The 16,545-nt window shown below is 40.8% G+C and overlaps 1 protein-coding gene across 1 annotated transcript in view; it reads left to right on the forward strand.

The window, feature by feature from the left end:
* The window catches only part of CENPF (centromere protein F), a 47,828-nt gene extending 31,539 nt beyond the window's left edge, over window positions 1-16,289 (forward strand). Inside the window, 8 exon segments of the mRNA XM_032466472.1 lie at window positions 2-2,128; window positions 3,362-3,514; window positions 5,708-5,884; window positions 6,247-6,408; window positions 8,454-8,616; window positions 9,858-10,334; window positions 10,728-10,906; window positions 15,322-16,289. Of these exon segments, the coding sequence (XP_032322363.1) occupies window positions 2-2,128; window positions 3,362-3,514; window positions 5,708-5,884; window positions 6,247-6,408; window positions 8,454-8,616; window positions 9,858-10,334; window positions 10,728-10,906; window positions 15,322-15,525 (3,642 nt within the window). The 3' untranslated portion in view covers window positions 15,526-16,289.
* The last annotated feature ends 256 nt before the right edge of the window (window positions 16,290-16,545 follow it).

The raw sequence follows: 16,545 nt of genomic DNA on the forward strand, positions 1-16,545 counted from the left end.
TTTAGAAATGGGCACAGATAAATTGTCAGATGAAGTTATCGAAGATGATGTAGCCAAGGTGAGCGACAGCTTGAGAGAGAGATGTCCTGCTGGGGAAAGTGAGCTGAACTTTCTCACATCTGAGAAAGGTAGCACAGAGCATCCTGCCCTCTCTGCGGAGGCCGACTTAGAGGTAGTTCAAACAGAGAAGCTGTATTTAGAAAAAGATAATGAAAATAAGCAGAAAGTTATAACCTGTCTTGAGGAAGAACTCTCTGTGGTCACAAGTGAGAGAGACCAGCTTCATGGAGAACTGGATATTTTGTCAAAAGAAAATAAAGAACTGGATCAGATGTCCGAAAAGATGAAGGCGAAAATCCAAGAGCTCGAATTTCATCAAGGTGAGTGTATACGTCTCCAAGAGCAGCTGCAGAGTTTGGAAAAGGACTCACAGGCACTGTCTTTGGTGAGAAGTGGGCTGGAAAACCAAATCGGACAACTGAAAAAAGAGAAAGAGTCTCTCGTAAGGGAATCCGAAAGCCTGCAGGCCAAACTGAGTGAGTCTGAGCATGAGAAGTTGACCGTCGCCAAGGCCTTGGAGGCTGCACTGATGGAGAAAGGCGAGGTCGCAGTGAGACTGAGCTCAACACAAGAGGAAGTGCACCAGCTGAGAAAAGGCATTGAGAAACTGAGGGTCCGCATCGAGGCCGACGAAAAGAAACAGCTCCACATCTCAGAGAAACTGAAGGAAAGCGAGCGTAGGAATGACTCGCTTCAGGATAAAGTGGAGAACCTTGAGAGGGAATTGCAGATGTCGGAAGAAAACCAAGAGCTGGTGATTCTTGATGCTGAGAACTCCAAAGCAGAGGTGGAGACCCTCAAAACACAAATAGAATTGACGACCAAAAGCCTGAAAGCTTTAGAATTAGACCTTGTCACGATACAGTCTGAAAAAGAAAATCTGATGAAAGAACTACAAGAAAAACAAAGTCAGGTGTCCAAATCAGACACGTTACTCTCTTCATTGAAAAATCTATTAGAAGAAAAGGAGCAGGAAAAAATACAGATGAAAGAAGAATCCAGAACTGCAGTGGAGATGCTTCAAGCACAACTGAAAGAGCTAAGTGAGGAAGCAGCAGCCTTGTATGATGACCAAGAGACCTGGAAGGTCAGAGACCTGAGTCTGGGCTCCCCAGTGGAGGCAGCACATCAGCTGGGGAACAGCATTGGGAAGCTGAAAGTCCACCTAGATGCTGAGAAAAAGCAGCAGCTCCATATCTTAGAAAAACTGAAGGAAAGTCAGCATCATGCAGGTTTGCTTAAGGATCGAGTTGAGGACCTTGAAAAAGAACTAGAGGTGTCAGGACAAAACCAAGAGTGTGTGATTCTCGAGGCTGAGAAGTCCAAAGCAGAGGTAGAGACCCTGAAAGCAAAAATAGAGGAGATGGCCCAAAATCTGAGAGGTCTGGAATTAGATCTTGTCCATATGAGGTCAGAAAAAGAAGACCTAACAACAGAATTACAAAAAGAACAAGGACGAGTGTCTGAACTAGGAACATTAAATTCTTCACTTGAAAATCTATTGCAAGAAAAAGAGCAAGAAAAAGTACAGATGAAGGACAAATCTAAAGCTGCAGTTGAGATGCTTCAAACGCAATTAAGAGAGCTAAATGAGAAAGTGGCAGCCTTGTGTGATGACCAAGAGACCTGGCAGGTCAGGGAACAGAACCTGAGTAGTCAAGTGGATTCCCTTGAACATGAGAAGACTCAGTTGCTCCAAGGCCTTGACGAGGCTAAAAGTAATTACATTGTTTTGCAGTCTTCTGTGAATGGCCTCATTCAAGAAGTAGAGGAAGGCAAACGGAAACTAGAGAAAAAGGATGAAGAAATCAGTATACTAAAAAATCAGACTCAAGACCAAGAGCAGCTCGTCTCTAAACTGTCTCAGATGGAAGGCGAACAGCAACTTTGGAAGAAGCAAAAAACTGAACTAGGAGACCTGACGGTGGAATTGGAGCAGAAGATCCAGGTGCTACAATCTCAAAATGACACTTTGCAGGATGCCTTAGAAGCCCTGCAGCATTCTTCCAAGGATCTGGAGAAAGAGCTTGAATTGATAAAAACAGAAAAAATGTCCTTTATTGAAAAGGTAAGTGGCTTTATCTCTTTATATGTGACTATGTTGTCATGAGGGAGGGGAAACCACTGTGTGAATTCTGTTTCCTTCTGGACAGTGTTTGCAGTATTGGACCAAACTTTGTAAAGGCTTTAAGTTTTGGGGTCTTGAACTGTGCGGACACTGAGTTGGCTTCAGCAATGGTGACTCTTTGCTTTGGCACAGACTTCCATGGGGCCCTACTATGTACTGGTCCAGTTTTCAGTGTGGCACCTAGACAGGGAAGGCGCTTTGGGTTTTGCATGGTTCCTTACACCAGAATAGTAGCGTCCACACCCACATGCAGTTGAGAACAACTGTTGCAGAGAGTACAGCAGATACTAGTAAGGATCAGTAGGGATGCTCTTTGCCCCTGCCCTGCCTTTTTTGCCATTAGGAGAAGGAACTGTTGAAGATATTGATGTAATTGTAACCAACAGAACCCTCACGGCTCCCAGGGTAAGCCCTGGGGATTTTTTTGCTTTCAGTCCCCTCTTTTGGGCAGTCTCCTGTTTCGTTAGCTGATGATTAAAGAGAAGGTCTGCCATCAGGGGGCTCAATTAAAGAAAAATTAAGTTTTTGCCCTATATTTCCTTACTGATCTAGGAAAGTGATTTCCTTCAAATTAAATTTTTACTGGACTTCTTATTAAAAGAAGAGAGTATCCAGAAAATACAACCAATCATACCTCTATATGTTCCAAGAATTTCAAGTTTCTGCATAGTGTACAAGACATGGCAGTTAGGGTGGAGACAGTTGCACCAACTATACCAGGCTGTTTCAACCTGGTATGGGGCAAATGCAAACTATACCACTTTAACTGGTTTTAATGAATCAGAGGCATGTTTCTGGCAGATTAGCATGGCATTGGAGGACTAGCAGAGAACCAGGAGATGATAAAAATCTCAGATGCCACTTCATATAATATTCTCTGATGTTTAATTCAAATTAATACCTTTATGAAGGATGTTAAGACTTAGTAATTTCATTTTTCTTTGCCATCCTTCCCTGATTGCTGTCTTTTAATAAATCTTTGCAGAGAAGACAAGGTACGCTTACCAGTATGTTTCAACAATACTAGTTGAGGGGATTAGTAAAGGGAGGATTCACTGGGTTTTATGTCATTACTGGAGGCTAAAGTGGGTGACATAAATCGACAGTATCGGAGTGATTAACTTGATCAAACAAACAACCATCAGCAGATTCTCATGAAAGATGAAATTTCAGGTAAACACAATGGCTGCGAAGGAGACTGAGCTGCAGAGAGAAATGGACGCGATGGTACATAAGACGACAGTGTTGAAAGAAGAATTTAGTGGGGAGAAAAACAGGCTAACTGAAGAATTAAAATTAGTGTTGGAAGAAATAAAGAGCAGCAAAGTAAGTTTCTCTGACAGATTCATTGTACTCTGGTAATTCTTATGTACTCTCTCATTTGTTTTTTTAAGATCTTCCGTCATGTACCAAACTTTTTTTAGCTTTCGAAAGAGATAACCCAAGCTTATGTCATGATCAGACTTGCAGTAATCTTCATCATCCAGCACTGTCATGAGCCCAGAAGGAGTCTGGAGAGGACCCCAAACACATGAAAATACCTGTCATGGAGCCTAGATATTTTTTTCATAGAAGGCAACCCTTGTAATTACATTAACTCATATCAGAAATGGATTTCATGCAACTTTCAATAGGCTGTTCTCCTAGTCTGCCACAGATTACAAGCCAGAATGTTGCACGGACAGATATACAGATCTTGCAAAGAACTAACAAAGTAGCAGAAAGAAAGCCACAGTATAATGAAAAGTTGGAGCAGTCCTGGGGTGCTATTTTAGGGCAGTTGGTGGCCGAACTACAGCATTTGGGCTGCCACCCCCACCCAGCAGACATTGCTGATTCATGCCCTCACTTTCTCCTGATCTCTTAACACTGAGTCTTAGGTAGCAGCTACCACGAGTGCAGAACTGGCAGAGGCAATGAAACCTGTTTGCCAAATCTAGTTAAATGGTAAACATTCCTATGTCCGTATGGTGCTCACGCTACTTCATCCCTGAGTAGTTCTCAGAAAAGGATAGCAAAATATAGTTGTGATGATGACCCTGAATCATCACAAAAAGAGTGGAGGCTGTCTTAGAACAGAAGGAATGGTCAGCAGCAGCAGATATTTCTACTTAGAGGCCGAACGAGATGAGGGCTGAACAGTGGAGGGCATCTGCAGTACGGAGGCTGACGATGCCGTGACCATGAATAGCAATTTCAGGAGGAGCTGGGATGAAAGCAAGCTTGAGTGGGTGACGAGTGAATAGGTGATGAGGAAGTGGACACAGCACATATAGAAACATATACAGAAACAGCTATTTGGGATCAGGCATGGGGAAGTCAGATGCTTCCAGGGCTGGAGGTTTTCTAGGCCTGCACAGGGAAGGGAGTGGGGCAGAAGAGTGGAGGACATTTGGAAGGAAATTCTTGTAGTGATAGAAGATGGATTCTAAGCTGGCCAAGGAAGAAAGCAAGTCTGGAAGGGTTTGAGTGTGAACAGTGATGGTGGTGGTGGTGGTGCTGTTGATGAGGTCAAGGAATTACTGCAATGAAGTACTTAAATATGTGAGCCTGGGAGCCTAGGAGGGTTTGGTCCAGTGTGGTTTAGTGGAAATCGAGGTATCAGAGATTCTATGGTCCCTGTGAGTGTGATTTTGGGGGTGGCTGGGCTGGAGGAAAGGAAATTTCCACTGGAGATGAAGTCACCATTTAAAGTGAATACAGAGCAGAGAGCTAGATTAGTAGGAGTGTGGGATTAACAGATACACATTGGATATAAAACAGATACACAACAAGGGCCTACTGTGTAGCACAGTGAACTATATTCAGTTTCTTGTAATGAGCTGTAATGGAAAAGAATCTGGAGAAAAAAATATATAATGGAATTGCTTTGCTGTACACCTGAAACTAACATTGTAAATCGACTACACTGCAATAAAGAATAAGAATTTAAAAAAAGAAAGAAAAGTGCCAAACTGGTACATGTCTGAAATTTTTGCAGGTAAAATTAAAAATAAAATACACTTAATGACAAAAAAAAAAAGTGAATGCAGTCATCCTTCAGTGTCCTCGGGGGATTGGTTCCAGGACCCCCTGCAGATTCCAAAATCTGCAGATGCTCAAGTCCCTTATACAAGATGGTGTAGTGTTTGCACATAACCTATGCACATCCTCCTGTGTACTTCATCATCTCTAGATTACCTAAAATACCTAATTCTATGTAAATAGTTGTAAATGCAATGTAAATGCTGAGTAAAAAGTTGATGGTACACAGCAAATTCAAGTTTTGCTTTTTGGAACTTCCTGGAATTTTGTATGTATAATATTTTTGTTCTATAGTTGGTTGTATATGTGGATGTGGAATTTGTGGATACAGAGGGTTGACTGTATGTTGCTAAGAATTTTAGCACTAATTCTACATAGGTTTTTTTTGTCTTGCCTGGAACCTATTTCTTTTCCCCCTCAGTCCTCAGTATTTCCTAAAGATATATCTCCAGGTAATTAATTATCTTCCCATGATTTTATTACTTTTTTCATTAGGGTCAACTGAAGGAGCTCATGCTAGAAAACAGTGAATTGAAGAAGAGCCTGGATTGTGTTCACAAAGAGCAGATGGAAAAGCAAGAGAAAATGAGAGAAGAAATAGCTGAATATCAGCTACAGCTTCAAGAAGCTGAAAAGAAACACCAGGATTTGCTTCTGGATACAAACAAACAGGTAAAAATGTGTGGTTTGGTTACTGGAGGAGCTGGAGACTGTTTCTGGAGAGTGTCCGTTGACCATGGTGATGGGGCATTTTTTGCAAGAAGCACCATGTTCTGCATTATTATTATGCTGTGTGATCTTGTGAATGGTGGTCTCATCCTATTGGCTTCACTATCTTTACCCCAGTTCCCCCTTGCATATATCTTATTTTATGACTTGATTTTTTAAAAAATGCATTTCCATCTTGGAGTAGAATAGTAAGAGAGTCGCAAAGACCATTTGAAATGGTCCTTGGAACAGCAGTTTTCTTTTTTGTTTTCTGTACGATGTTTCTAACTGAGCCTCCTGGCTGAAATAACATTTTTCTGCCCTAGTATGAAATGGAAATTCAGACGTATCGAGAGAAACTAACGTCTACGGAAGAATGTCTCAGCTCACAGAAGGTAGAGATAGACCTCTTAAAGTCCAGTAAAGAAGAACTCAATAATTCTTTGAAAGCAGCTACTGAGAGGTTAGAAGAATTGAAGAAAACTAAGGTGTGTTCACTTATCATATTTCGTAACTTAGAATAGTTCATACATATAGTAGTCGTTTTAATGGTATGAAATTAAGTGCTCTCATTTTAATTTTCATGAAAAAAAATTTTTTAGTCATAAATAATATTCATCAGTTCTCTGCTGAGCTGTTTTTAAAGATTAGAGGACATAGCTTGAATAAACTTTATCCACTGCTCAGCGAATCCTCTCAAAGCAGAGGATGTCACAGACTTCTTGAGATGGATATGAAGATCAAGCCAGTAACAGACCAGGGCAGGCCCCTCCAGACCTAGATAATAATTTGGTGGGTAATTCTAAGTCTTGAGTGATTGGTCTCAATTCACTGCTGTCCCCAGACCCACTTCCCTGTGGCTTATGGGGAGATCAAGCTGGGCCAAGCACTTGGTCAGGCACATATATACGTTCCTTCTCCTCTTCTCCGTGCAAGGATTGTTAGACTGTAGATGGTGCTACAGTAATTCTACTTGGAGAGGGAGGCTATTTTGATTCCCACAAATATTTTTCATAAAACAAATACCATCCAGAATGTAAAATAATGAACTTGGAAAATAAATATCTTCTCGTAAAGGTCAGAAAACTAGGTATAAATTTCTTATGTTTATAGCTCTTAACATATTATCAAGGTGAAGGAGATGTGACAATAAAATACAAACTAAAATAAACTAAAATATTGAACTAAAAAATATACAAAGTTCAAAATAACATTAATGATCAATAATGTTCTGCTACAAACTGAGAGGTGTTAAGTTTAATGATAGAAAGAAGTAGCTTCAGGTCTAGTTTTTTAATTTACTCATTTTCTCCTTTTTTTTAATCTTTGACAATTCTACTCTGGGAAATGTATCTTTATATATGTATATACTGTGTACAAAATGGTACATTGTTAGTTGAGTCTATTCAAATCTCATATAGTTTTAATGAGGAACCACTTGATAAGCATTGTTGAAACTGAATTAAATTTGTCTCTAATCCAATTATGGTTGGAATCAGAAACAGAAAATTCTGAAAGTACAGATTTACCACAACATCGCTAATAAATTTATTTCGAGATGAAATGTGCAAAGAATGAAAGCTTCTGGTAACATGAATATGATGCTCAGGTTCTTACTCTTTTTTTAATAGTTTCATCTGCCTTTACATGTTCATGATCTCTTATCAGAAACTCTTAGAGCTAGATTGTTTTAGAATCCTGCACTTCTTAGATATTACATACTGCAATGCCTATACCACATATTACATGATGTCCTGTCAGGGGTCTAGGGTAAGACTTCATGATCAAATTCATATTTCTGCAGCAAAACATATGAATATTTTCATGAGGTGGGATAACTAAAGACTATAAGTTCCTTCGTATCTGTTCAGGTCAAGTGTTGCCTCTAAATCATTTTCAGAGCTTTTTTTGATTTTGCAGTTGTGCTTAAGGAACTGTGAACATGTACTCCTGAGAAGTGCAGGATGACATAATTCTCCCACCATTCTATTCACAGGTTGCTTGAGCTACTGAAATTTAAATTTGTATTGTAAACCATAATATTATTTGGTCTTAAATTTGTATTGTCAGCTGTAGTATCCTTGGTCTTCACTTGGCGTGATTAAACAGACACCAGCTTAGGTACTGAAACTAGGCAAGAGCACAGGTTACAAATGGGAGCACAATCCTCTCATCTAGAATGTTGGACCCACCAAGAGTGTGTCCATGGATCCGCAGCCCCACTTCCCAGGTGTGATTCCCATTGGATAAACACAGACATAGTGCACTATTTACTAGGACATTATCTTGGGAACCATGAGTTATGCTTGCTGATACTAAGAAAGGGAGTGATAAAACCACAGTGTCTACCTGGAGGACTTACGAAACTGAGCAGAGAAGATGAATTGTTTTATGCAACTTTAGATGTTTGGTTTTGAACATTATAGTTCTTAAATTTGCAATACACCATTCCTAATTATGTCTCATTATACTTTTTCCATATACTCATAAAAAGCAATTAAAGGTTTTAATTGGAATTACTTTTGTTTTGTAGATGGAAAATCTAAAATACGCAGATAAGTTGAAAAAGGAAAATGATCGTGCCCAGGGGAAAATAAAGCTGTTGATCAAATCTTGTAAACAACTGGAAGAGGAAAAGGAGATGCTGCAGAAAGAGCTATCTCATCTTGAAGCTGCACAAGAGAAACAGGAAGCAGGTGGGTGTTAACTGGGCACATTAGTGAGCCAAAACTGTTTTCCACTAGTAAAATCATACATGTATGGTGTGTCCACATAGGAAGTGTTTTTACTGCTCTGTTCTGTTACTGCATGCTGATTTTCAGCAGTTAGCCATTTTCCAATTTCTGAATTTTGTGCTCAGCTTGAGGTCATTAATAGGATTCAGAACGAAGCCTACATTCTAAAAGTAGGATTATCACATCTTCTGTTCTATAAAACGTACAAAAAATTGGCAGCACCTTTCTGCTAATGAGCCTTTCCAAGAAGAGTTTTTCATGTGGATGTTCATTATGCAGTTCCTATGTCAAAGGCAGACTGGCCTCTGAGCTGGCATTGGTAATGTACAAACAGCTGATTCTGACTATCCTTGGCCCATCCTTGTGGGTCAACTGAATGGAAGGGTTGGGGGCTATATCTTGGATGCGGAGGTAAAATAAAAAAGAAATGACAACTGTCCTTGCCACTTTTCTCCACACATGCCCCCAGAGTGGAGTGCTCTTACTGGGTGGATAGCTGATGGTGAGCACAGGATGAGTGGCTCTTCTGGACCACAGCATAGCAGAGGGTCAGCGGTCTTCCCTGCTGACAAGAGTTCCCAGAGTGGATTGGGGTTCCAGGAAGTGTCTCCATGGAATCAGTGCCAACTGGGGCAGCTGAGACTTTAACCGAGTGACTGAGACTGTTTCCCTATAGTATCCCTCAAGCTCTTGTCCATCAGCCCCTCCATTGCCTCCATGGGTTTTCAGAACTTCTTTGACCTTGCCTTGTCACTGGCAAGGACTGCCTTGTCCTGTCTCCCAAAGCCATTACAACAGAGACTTTATATCTCTGCTGACTTTTTATTGCTTATTCACTTATGATAGAAAGAATGGACAGGGGAAAATCGGGGATGTAATACATTAATTTGTTTGCTGTCATGTGATAACTACAAGAAGGTTTGATGGATTGGCTGAAATATTAGTTTGAGATTTTGGTGGGTGATACTTAAGCTATCCCAGTAAGTATGGAACTTGCTAGAATGTGTATCTTGATATGATCCCTCCCAAACAAGAGTTGTTTGAACTATAAGACCATATACAGATATATCTTCCCCGACTCCTCCTTCCAAAAAAAAAAAAAAAAAAATCAAGAAACAAAGTGTAAGGTTATGTTTGATGATGCCCAATGTTAACCAGAGAAGCATCGAGGTACAAGGCATGTGTCACTTTGTTTTTGACAGGTACTGTTGCGGATGCTAATGTCGATGAATTAATGACCGAGATAAAAGAACTGAAAGAAACTCTTGAAGAAAAAACCAAGGAGGCAGATGAATACTTGGATAAATACTGTTCTCTGCTTATAAGCCATGAAAAGTTAGAGAAAGCCAGAGAGATATTAGAAACACAAGTTGCTCGTCTGAGTTCACAACAATCTAAAGTTAACCTTCGAAGTTCTCCTTTGCTAAATTCAGTTGTTCCAGGACCATCTCCAGTCCCTTCTGCCACTGAAAAGAAGTTATCAGCTGGCCAAAATAAGGCTTCAGGCAAAAGGCAAAGATCCAGTGGGATTCGGGAGGGTGGGGGAGAAACCACGCCTTCTACACCAGAGATGTTTTCTAAAAAAAGCAGGAAAGTGGTCAAAAGTGGTATTCACCCTGCAGAGGATCCAGAAGACACTGAGTTTGAGCCAGAGGGACTTCCAGAAGTTGTAAAGAAAGGTATGCATAATTTAAAAACAAAAGTATTTGTGTTCTTTTGAAAGTTCTCATAAAAAATCACATAGGAAAAGACAGAAGCATTTATTTTTAGGTTATTGTGCAACCGTAATCATTGACCTTCAGAAGCAACAATAGTCCACTGTTAAACTGGTAAGGTGTATCCTTTCCTTTCCGTCATGAGAGAATGACTAGGATCTAAATCCTCATGTCAACACTACAAAAAGTATTGGAAGATCTGAACAATGGCTGTCAAAAACCTGTTCAGAATTTGATATTTCTGTGCTGAAAAAATCTCCAAATCAACGCTGTTGTTCAGACTTTACCTAGTGAATATCATTCCTGCTATAGATAGAATTAGACACAGCGGTGTTGATGCTCAGCTTTTGCCCTTAGGGTTTGCTGATATCCCAACAGGAAAGTCGAGCCCGTATGTCCTGCGGAGAACAACCATGGCCACAAGGACCAGCCCCCGCCTTGCTGCGCAGAAGTTAACACCATCCCCGCTAAGTCTGGACAAAGAAAATCTCGCTGAGACCTCCAAACCAACAGCTGGTGGCAGCAGATCACAAAAGGTAAACCACCGTGAGCATGTAGCTACCATTTCAAATCCGGGAAATTACAGTGTTATCTAGGTAAGGGTTTGGCACTGCACCCTCTGACTCAGGAGCTCTTTAAAGTCTGACCTTCTCTGTGTGGTATAAATAAGTCAGTAGTGAGGAGGGTAGCGAGCACATGCGAGGATAAACATCACATTATCCTGCCGCACAACCTCGCCCTTGACCCAGCAGGCCGCTTATAAATAGTTTGATGGGAAATGGCATTGTTAGATCAGAACTCAAAGGATTTGTAAGAAAGTTCCAAGCATTACTATTGAAGGAATTGGCACAGGCATCGGTCATTGCTTGCTTCACACTTTTTCTCTCCTCCGTCTCCCCTCCAGCTGCCAGTTCTCTGTTTCACCACTCCTTTACTTTCTATCAAAAAGTGCATATTTCAGTGGATGTCTAAAGACAGGAGCTGTTTGTGGACTTCTCTACTTTGATTGTTGAGGGGAGGGAGGGCTGGGACCTTGTGACCTCTCTGTACCTTGTAAACAGCCCAGTCAAGTTAAGCACAGAGAATATTTGCTTCACAGGTCTTTGTTCCAATACTGTAATCCATACCAGTAGCTACCAATTATATATGCAAAGTATATGCATTTTATTGAACTTACATTTTATTTTCTCATTTTAATTTCTCATTTTATTGAACTCCCATAGTAAATAGTAGTATAAAAGGATGAAGAAAGTAAGATTCATAAAGATTGAACCTGACCAGAGTTCACACTTAATCTCTCTCAGCATCCTGGTCTTGCTCTTTTCCCAGTGTTTCTCAAAGTAGGGATCACAGGAATCTCGTTGGAAGTTTCTGGAATAGCTAACAGATTTATTTATTTTTTTAATATGACATTGTGATTTTACTTTGATTGCTTACTTGTCAGAGTTTGATTAAGGAGTCAGTCTGATTACTGTGAACCAGCAAACAAAGCTTTAAAAGCGTAGAGACCCCATGGTGTAATGGAATCATTCTTGAGTGGGCAGGCATGCTCCTCATTAGAATTTTAGATCCCTAAGTACAAAGACATTGGTGATTAGTTGCATCAAAGCAAGAACATATTTGCAACTGTTTGGTATGTGGATATATAAGAGCTTTAAGGATTAAGGAGTTTGTATCTGCTATTAAGTTTGTTCATTACTTGCATTATAATATAAATTTTATTAATTCAGGAATGAGGAAGAAGGGTCTGAGATTTTCCTTCACTCATTAAAATGGGCCCATCTGTGACTTGTATTAGGAATATTCTCCTATTTTGTGCAGATTTCTTCCCCCCTCCCCCCAGTAAATCCTTCCACCTCCACCCTACTTTCTTTTTCTTTCTTTCTCTCTCACTCACATTTGGATTTAACTTTTGGATGCTGGTAACAATAGAACACTGAAGAGTATACTGGAGTAGATCCTGACTTTCAGAGATCAGAAGAACAGCTTCTTTTCCATAAAGCAACTTAGTGCCCCTAGAGAGTGAAGCTTCCAAGCCTGACCCAAGCTACTAACCACCTATAAGCTAATTCCTGATCTGTGATACAGGAGGAGTCAGGTTTAGGTTCTGGTCTAGGCTGTGCTGTTTCCTTAGATGGGTGACTGGGAGCCACTCCTTACTCCTCAGGAAGTACAAACATCCTCTCCTGCTTGTCTCACACTTATGGGGAGCAAATGAAGCATTTGGTTCTTTTAAAATGTGAATTTATGACACATACATAGTACCCTGTACTTCTGCTATTTTACAGCAGCTCAACTTTACTGTAATTATTTGCTTAAGTATCTGTCTTCTGAATTCCGGTATGATTTCTGTGATGTTCCTAATTATGTTTACAGTTTACCTGTGTCTTCATGTCTAATACAGATATGTATTAAATGAATGGAGTTGTTAATTCCTGAAGTGATTGCAATCATAGATGTTTAAAGGTATGTTAGGAAGTCATCTCGTGAAATCACCATGTGGGTCATTTTTTCCTTCTTTTATAAGGAATTGATGTAATGCAGTTTGCATGTGGAGTTCAGAATTATCTAAGAAAAAGAGCTTTGCACGCTAGGGGGCCTGCTCTCCACACTGCTGTTGAGTCTGTCGAAGACAGAGTAGTAACCATGGTTTCCTGCAGACCTGCGTCTGTGCATTAGCTACTGGCTGCAGTAGGCACCGGCGGTTATGAATTACTAAGCAATTTTGTGCACTTGTGCACATGAAGGGGAGTGGTTCCTCTTGAAAGGAGGTTATAGGAGACTTCATGATTAGATGCAAACCTTCAAAACCCAGCCTATTGATTCTTAATTTAATTCAACATTTTCTGAGTCACCATATAAAATGCTTGCCTTGTCTGTTGAACACATTTCATCATTCGTTTTGAAAAAGAAAGAGCAAAGTATCTTTTCCTAAGGCAGTTGTTTATAAATTTGCAATTATAAGCCCCTGCCTGAAGTAACTGGCTGAATTTTGAGATGCCCTAGGTCATTTAGCAGAACCTTTAGTGACATCTGACAAGTTCAAAGGGGAAAATGGGTAACATGCAGATTAGGTGAGGGTCATTCTCTGTTACATCTCTGGGATGAATAAGCTCAGAGCTAGCACTTTGCTGGGGACAAGGGAGTTCTGATTGTGTGTAGATTTGATCTGAACCTGGGGTTAGTGGTCAGCTCCAGAGGACCGTCCACTAATTGTAGAGGATGGCGGTGAGGTTGTCACCACAGTGTCGGTCAGCAGTTTAGTGAAGTCTTAGCCATTTTTCCTACTAATGAGATTCAGTTTCAATGAGCCATTCACATTCTCACCCTCTCCCCAAACTGTGCTGCAGACACAGTTTGTAAGACAGTGAGGGCATGGGTGCATTTATTGGCTTAAATACCTGGTAAATTTGACCTCAGCTAGTTACAGATAAGTCTGAGGCTAACTGACCAACATGAGAATCAAATCCAAAGTTTGAACTGATCACAGACCACGGTTTCCTCAATTCAGAATCAAAGAATTTGCATCTAGAAGGGGAAGCAAAAGGGTGGACTTTGGCTATTTAATTGGGTTTAAGAAAGTTTTACTAGCTCAGGTTCTCTTTTCCCCATGTGATCTCCCCTCCATCCCCTACCCTTCTCTCTTTTCATGATGAACCTAAAGGTTTGACTCTCCCACACCTGATGGGTTTAAGGGAAATGCCTGTCTTTTGTATCACTTTCCACTTAAAAAAAAAAAAAAAGAAAAGAAAAAGAAAGAGAAGAGTGCCAGTAAAACTCTGTTTTTGTCCTTCAACTTTCCATGGACAGTGATTTTCCACTAAGTCTCTATCCTTCAAGGCTGCTCCTTTTAAGTGCCCTGCACGTAATCTGAGGTAGAGGCAAGCTTTCCAGGGATCTGGTCTGTTGGCCAGATTTCCTATGTTTTCTGTAATGAAAACTATGTAGCTGCCTTTTAAAACCACATACTTCCTATGGAAAGAATATAAACGGGGAAATAATTTCCATTCTTTTTCTTCTCACTGCTTCAGAAGGTCACTGGCATCAGTTGAGCAGGAAGTGACCTGTCACAGAGGCGCTTCTCAGAGTTGGTACCGAATACGTTATCAACCTCAGTTAAGAGCCCTTCCTCTTCTTTTAAAGATAGTCCTGCTCGCACCGTCTGCTCTTGCCTTTGACTTTGGTTCACTGAAGTTTTTCTGTACTTCATCTGTCTTCCTCCTCTTTCTCTTTTCTGACCCCATATCTTTTTTCACTACCATGTAAACCTCAAAAAAAACTTGACTCTACCGGCTACCCCGCCCTCTCATCTACTTAAAGTGTCACATTTTGAGATTCCCTCATTCTCTTAAAAGGCAGGACATCGGAAAGGGAATTTACCTTTTTATGGATTCTATTATCAGCTAGCAATGTAAGGAGCATGGTGAAAATGCTGTTATGTGAGGAGCAGGTGCTAGGTCTTCTACGTGTTTTAAGTCACGTTTCCACCGTCTGAAGGTGGTATTACTCATTCAGAGTATGTTCATGACAGCAGGGCACAATTAAGATAAATGGAGGCTGGTTTGGGTTCTTACTTGGGCATTTATTGAACGTTTGCCGGGTAGTCAAGAATCTTCTGGGCACTACGGATGCAAAGGTAAAGAGGACACAGCCTTTCCCTCAAAGAGCCTCCCTTCTGGTCTGAGAATGCCACACTGGCCTCGGGAGCGAGTCTCTGGCCATCAGAAGTGTTGACGAGAGCTTGCAAGGTGGCTTGGCAGAGGTTGTATCAACTGCTTCCTCTAGCTTCTCCATCAGATAGGGCCCTGTCCTCGGGGAAGAAAAAAACAGTAAAACTGTGTACAACTCCTAGAAGAAGAATTTAACTTCCAATCTGGTGACCTAAGCACTTTCTTTTCCTTGTAGAAATGTGAGCGTGATTTAAGCCTCTAACAACGATGTTGTATTGCAGGTTAAGGTTACTCACCAGAGCCCAGCGGATTCAGGCGCTGGCCTCCGGGAACCCACCACGAAGATTCTCTCGGTCAGTAACCCTCCGGAGAGAAGCCTGGCTGACAGTCCCAAGGAGGGCCTGAGGGCCAAGCGAGGTCGGCCCGCCCCCAGCCCTGAAGCGGGACCCGGGTCCGAGAGCAGCGAGAACTGCAGGGTCCAGTAGGAGAGCGCCGGTGTGTCGGCACCCAGGAGGCGGCCGCGGCTGCACGGAAGGCAGTGTGTCTGCGGCGCGGCTCCTCTGCCGTCAGGGAGCACGTCATCAGAGGGAAGAAACAATCCCTTATAGAGCTAAATACACTGGCCTCTTTAGGTCTCCTCTGTGTAATTAATACTAGAAAAGTTTGGAAGCACTGATTACCTCTTCACTGATACTCCTCTTCTGAAATGTAAAATAGAATCTTGTACAAAGCTTTTTGGTAATGTTACCCATAAAAGGCAAGCGCTGTGTCACAACTTCTGTTTGTATGTGCATGTTACGCTAAAAAAATGCAAAACACGTCTTTTACTTCCAACAAACAGCCCCTAGGAAATCCAAACTTTGGCTTTATGGTATTCCTTTTGTATAGTGTTAGGCATGAAATAATTTTAGATCGAGATTTCTTTGAGTTGAGTAAAACGAAGGAAAGCTATATTATACGTTCTCAAGGAAAACATACACATACAGATATATAATATGGGTGCACTCTTTCTTCTCTTCCAGTGTGTTTTCTAAATCTCAGCTTATATAACCTGTACATACTTGTGTGTGGGGTGGTGGGAGTCGTGAGTTGATTTCTGGTTAACCTGGCTGCGGGCTCTTGAAAGGTGCAGCATATCCAGTTTTCTGTCGTGCTGTTTCTTTAACACCCATTCTCATAAATGGTGATGTTCTATTAAAGTATGGCATTTTTTCCTAATAAAAAAATATACCTTTGTTTTCTGTAAAAATGATTCTTAAATATAAATACATTATGAACATTCGTAACACTTCTTGCTAACTTCAACAGATTCTTGTAAAAGTAAAAATGTTTTAACAAATGATATTCATATATTTAGTGAACATATTCAGTTATATTAAAAGACATGATTTGGAACATGGGTCATGAAGATTGTATAAGAATATAGTATGTCCAGCCAGGGCCTGGCACATCGTATGTACCCATTAGATCTCATCAGCAAGGATACAAGTATGTGGTATTTTCCA

This window comes from Camelus ferus, chromosome 23, assembly GCF_009834535.1.
Source record: "Camelus ferus isolate YT-003-E chromosome 23, BCGSAC_Cfer_1.0, whole genome shotgun sequence".
Classification (NCBI taxonomy): domain Eukaryota; kingdom Metazoa; phylum Chordata; class Mammalia; order Artiodactyla; family Camelidae; genus Camelus; species Camelus ferus.